The 6,019-nt window shown below is 34.3% G+C and overlaps 1 protein-coding gene across 1 annotated transcript; it reads right to left on the bottom strand.

The window, feature by feature from the left end:
- Window positions 1-796: 796 nt before the first annotated feature.
- Window positions 797-2,969, bottom strand: LOC143063433 (uncharacterized). Its single transcript, XM_076235582.1, has one exon. It carries the CDS (start codon window positions 2,927-2,929, stop codon window positions 950-952), a length of 1,980 nt encoding a protein of 659 aa, XP_076091697.1. The 5' UTR covers window positions 2,930-2,969; the 3' UTR covers window positions 797-949.
- Window positions 2,970-6,019: the final 3,050 nt, after the last annotated feature.

Genomic DNA, 6,019 nt, shown 5'->3' on the forward strand with positions numbered 1-6,019 from the left:
AATCATTTCGTTTTTTTTATGTCCTGTTTATATTTTGGATTTGACATGCATAATGGATGCACCTGCAATCATTTCGTTTTTTTATGTCCTGTTTATATTTTGGATTTGACATGTATAGTGGATGCACCTGCAATCATTTCGCTTTTTTTGTCCTGTTTGAATTGTGGATTTGACATGTATAGTGGATGCACCTGCAATCATTTCGTTTATTTTTTGTCCTGTTTGAATTGTGGATTTGACATGTATAGTGGATGCACCTGCAATCATTTCGGTTTTTTTTTTGTGTCCTGTTTGAATTGTGGATTTGACATGTATAGTGGATGCAATCATTTCGTTTTTTTTTATGGGATTCGTGTAGCTCAGTCTTTTCTTTTCAATGTTTTTTTGTCCTTTCGTCGTCTTTGGTTGTCTTTATATTATAGGTTTTATTATTTCTTTGATATCTTCCACCCGTTTCCTATATTAATCCTGTATGTAACTATGAATATTTTGTGAAGTGAAGTTGTCCTTGTTTATTTCTTGTCCTGTGGTCTTAGGTAGAAACAAATTAACTAAAATACCGAATTCCGAGGATAATTCGAAATGAAAAGTCCGTTATCAAACGGCAAAGTTGTCTTGTTTGCAGTCATATCATATCTCTTTGTTTACCAATTACCACATTTTTCATGTTATTTCGAAAAGACAATTTTTTTACAACATTCATGACTGCATGTACTTCATCGCTTCATACAAAATTAACGTACATTTGTCAAAAATGTTTTAACACATCAAAATACTGAAAGAAGCAATTCCTAAATAAAAGCAATATACATAGTTTTATTTGGATCTTATCTAACAAGCAAACATATCCTAGATCTACAGTTAAGAACAGCGATAAAAACTAACTTTTTAAAATTTTCAAACAAAATCAATTATTTATAACAAGAGACTGCAACACATCTTAGAAATGTTATAGCAATGTTATGGCATTATTTTCATATGACACGAACATCTTTCCAGCGTTCGGAATTAATGCAATTGGCTTCCGGAAATGTGGGTCCTCGGGTGTCATTATTTCTAACAGGTTTGCCTCGGGGGATACTTGATGAACATTGTTTGAATGAAATCCACAGACATACACGTGACCTTTAGAATCGATAGCAACACCCATAGGAAGTTTGAGATGTTTGTGTGAGTATTGGAAAATATTGACTCCGTCCATATTGACACAATTGAGAGTTCCGCGTTCGGATGAGTCGGTGTAGTAGATACGACTGTCGTCTGCCACGGCAACATACTTTACTTTATCTCCCTTTGTAGGTATTGACTTTTCGTGCATAAGTTTATGCTCTTCTGTGATATCCCATATGTCTAGCTTGGACTTGCAAGCCACGATTAACTTTGTTCCTGTACTTGCGAGACCATATCCTTTATCCGTTGTTTTATAGAAATGCTTTAACTGCTTTTCTAAGGAAATGTTTCCTATTTCAATAAGTTGAATTTGATTGTCCTTCGGAAAAGTAATAGCTACGACATCACGATTCTTCTTTTGGGGAAGTAGTGCCACGTCAAAAGGATTACCTGGAAGTGAAAATGTCAAAGTGGTGTCTCTCTTTCCGTATTCTGTATAGGAACGAAGTTCTTTTCCCCTGTTGTCAACCAAGAACAAGTTGGAATTTAAACTTATTCCTCCAGAAATGAAACTACATTGGAATTTCAGAGCTAAAAACTTGTTTCGTCTTTCTCTTTCAATTATTGTACTATGTGCAGTATGTACACTAACCTTGCTTTCTTCTTTGCCTTCGATTTTAGGTTTTGTTTGCCTCACTTTCACCTCGGCAAGCTGGGTGATATTACCTGTCACGTCGAGTGGAATTATATCCACCTCACTTTTGGAAAGCATTGATTTTTTATGGTAAACATGTTCATCTAATATTTTGACCTGCTCAATAAGTTTTTCTACTTGATGATAAGCTTGTGCATCGGTTGTCGATCTACCAACAGCTTCGGCTAGAATTTTGTAATGGTCGAGTGTTGCGTCTTTGTCTTTAAAACTTTTGATATCTTTATTCATATCTTCTATCTCAGCCGCATGTGCTTTACTAAGCTCTTCCTTCAGTGTAACCTCTAAACTGTCAAGATGTTGATTAATTACGTCTCGCAGTGTCTTGATCGCGGCCTCTTTTTGTGTCTTTTGATTGTTTAGATCTGTTATATTTTGCTCTCTATTCTTGATAATATTGGCTACTTCCATTTTCATCTTGTCAACTGCCGTGACACCGAATGTATTCTTCATTGCATCTACAGCATGTTTAATGTCTGCTACCCGACACTCACTATGGTGTAAAGAACGACAGTCACTACAGAGAAGTTTTTTATGATCCATGCAATATTTCTCCAATTTTTTACGTCCATGTTTTTGTTTGGTGCAAAAAGTTGGGGGATACACTAACGACGGGTCTTTCTCAATTTCCGAAATCGCGTTCACTTTGTGCGTATCACGTGGTGTCATTGCATTATGGCGGACAGCATGCTCCTCGCACATGGCCTCTGCACAATAAGCACACCATGATGCAGCGTCTGTCTTTTTATTGTTTATCTGGCAAGTTTTACAAACCTTTGTTTTCAGTACATCCTGTACCATTAATGCCGATATAAAGTGATCCGTGGGAAGTTTGTTGACCAAACTGTTGACATCCTTAGTACGAGCGTCAGGAAGTGGAGCTATACAGATAGGGCATTTCAGCTGCGCCGTAGAATCTGTATCTAAAGCTGATTTCAGATTCTTAATAATACAGTCTTCACAGTAGGAATGTAGGCATGGCAGCTGTTTCGGAGCTGTGTACGTGTTTTTGCAAAGATGACATTTGGTCAAGTCTACTCCCTGTCCTGCTTTTGACTTCGAACCATTCACAGAAACAGTAGTTGGTCTTGACACATCAGCTGCCATTTTGAAAATACCAGGTTCAAAATACAATTTGGTATTTTACCTAAGTCATTATATGAAGTTAAATTCTTCGTTGTAATTTAGTATATATACAATAACAATAGTTTAAACAATCAGCTCCCGTTTTATCTACGTCATCTTATACATTTTGAATACGTTTTGATTCAATATCATCTCCTTTATTGAGGGTCTATATGAGCCGATTCAATATATCAATGCAGGGCAGTACATAGTCGCCTAACTGTGTAAAGACTCATCATAGATACCAGGATTAAATTTTCTATCCTCGTCAAACGCGCGTTTCGTAGCTACTATTATAATAAGTTAATAAAAAGTAAAATTGCAAAAATACCTAACTCCGATGAAATTTTTTAATCATAGTTGATATAAATCAAGACAACAATAGTATACCGCTGTTCAAAAGTTATAAAACGATTGTGAGAGAAAAAAATACGGGTTACAATCTAAAACCGAGGGGAACACATGAACTATAAGAGGAAAACAACGAAATAATAAAACACAAAAGTGAAACAAAAACAAACAATAATGCAACTACCATTTACTTATTTGAAGGATTCATACAAATATTTTCAACGGTATTCCAATTGAATTTACTTAATCGATAAATCTGTATCGACATACAGATCCCCTCTAATGCAGCCAAGCCTGGAAGATATATAACAAACATTTGCCATGCAACAGTTATAGATGGAACCTTAACGGAGTATAGCATTGTTGATCTGTCATTCAGATCTTTAAATTTAAAGTACAGTTAATGTTGTGATGAGAAGATAGCATGTATTATTTTTGAAAGGCTTGGTAATATAATACCTATTGTATATACCATTAAAATGATTAAAATGTAGTTTGACAGACGACTAATCTTGTAAAAGGTCTATCGTGACTTCAATTCCCTCTAACCTTAAACATTTAAACATTTAATTTATATACAAATTTATATACTGGTCATAAACATAAATGTATTGTATTGTTTCATGAAAGAAAGATAAAAAACAACGTCTTATTGATTATTTCATAGTTTCTCACAATAAACAAAATATTTCATACCATACAGCATATTTTAATGTGAAAATGTCCCAAACAACTAATTAATCAATCATCGTGCACACTTTATTTTATCTTTGTTTATTATTTAAAAACAAATAAACTAAGAGATTAAGCATTAAGAAAACCCACAAAACACTTAAAATAAACTCATGTCCTTCGGAATTGTAGGTGATCCTAATCCACTTACTTTCAAGTGAAAAAGTCCCCAAGAACGAATTTTGCACATCCGTGGATTTATTTTTGTTTCTGTTATGGTTTCGTTTTGGATAATCTGTTTTGTGTTATAGTTTGTAGTTCAAATAATTATAAAATTTATTTTCCATGCTATCATTGTCATGAAAAATTTTTTGTACAAAAATTGTAAAATTAATTGTATAAAGTTCGAGATTGCATGTTAGTTATGTAAGCGCATACTGTTTTTGATATCCTGAGGTGTTTGTCGTTGGTGGAATATGTTCGTTGTTGTTCTGCAGTTTTCATGATGTTTCGACTATTATATATGATTTGTTTGTGCGCTTCTCTGTTATGAATGTTCTTGCGTGTGTTTGTGCTGTATTTCTGATACGTAGTGTTTCAGCAGTATGTTTTTAACATTGTCATAAAGCGGGAGGTTTGGCATGTCATTACACCAGGTTGAAACATCCTGTACCAAGTCAGGAGTATGGTAGTTGTTATCAAATTGGTCGTGTCTATGTGTGTTGGTGTTTGTTTTTGTTGCATTTCGATGTTTTTGTTCCATTAACCTCGGTTTTTGTTTGTAACCCGGATTTGTGTTTTTCTCAATCGATCTATGACTTTTGAACACCGGTATACTAGTACACCTTGCAAGTCTAGAGATCATAACTTTAATTGTCCTTGATGTGTTTATGGGGAATATGTTGACCCATCGTCTACACAAATTAGAAATCAGCTGACAGAACTATGGTTCAACAGCAACTATCGTGTTGTTATAAAGTTGATAGTTCTGCGATTAATTTATACTGTGAACTATAATAAGAGTTGTCTCATTTGCACTCATACCACATCTTCTTATATCTTTTTAACAATACCATACTCGTAGAATAAAAAAAGAACAATACACATTAATGAGCAACATCCAGGTGACGAGATAAAGTTTGTGGATTGTCCTATACTGTCAATTACCAACAGCTAAATATACCCACCAGAATATAACATCTATCACAAGGACACAAAGAAAGAGAAAACTAGATGTAAAGTCTTTATGACCATACACAACACATTTGTAAGCTCTGAAATACAGAACTAAACACCAGCTATGAACTAAACTGAACACAAATCCAACAAAAAAAGGTACATATGCTCATACGTAATCCCCCAAAAAAAAACAGAACAAAGAGAGTATCGCTGAATTCAAAACAGTGTCAGTAGAGCTTCACAAAACAATACATGCTTAATGATCGGGATGTCTTCAAACTAACATGATAGAATTGGACAAACAAAACAGTCTACCAAGGAACCAAACATGCAGAAGAATATTATATTCTTGGTGAAAATGGATTAACTCAATTAATACAAGAACGAACTAGAAATAAAAATGCATTGGACTTTCTTATTACTAACTGGCCAAGTAAAATGATGAGCTTATATGTCAAACCAAAAATTCAGACCATGATATACACCTCTCCTTGCCAACCTTTTCTTATATCATACGAGTCTACCATGATATGCACCTCTCCTTGCCAACCTTTTCTTATATCATACGAGTTTATTCCGACACTTGTCAAAAACAAGAAGATTAAAGAATTCAGATCATTTAATTTCACATTCTGATATATTGACGTTGTTCAATCCAAACTGTTCTGATTGGATTCCAATATCATGTCCTCCAGAATTAGAATTAAAGAAACAACAGACGACACCATCTGTCTCAATTTTAGACTTATACCTCGAATTTGACAGAAGCGGTCATCTCTACCAACATTTACGACATACGACATAGGAGACGATTTTAATTTTGAAATTATTAATATTCCCCACTTTAGTAGCAATATGCCAACTTTACCT

Source organism: Mytilus galloprovincialis, chromosome 2 (genome assembly GCF_965363235.1).
Source record: "Mytilus galloprovincialis chromosome 2, xbMytGall1.hap1.1, whole genome shotgun sequence".
Lineage (NCBI taxonomy): Eukaryota > Metazoa > Mollusca > Bivalvia > Mytilida > Mytilidae > Mytilus > Mytilus galloprovincialis.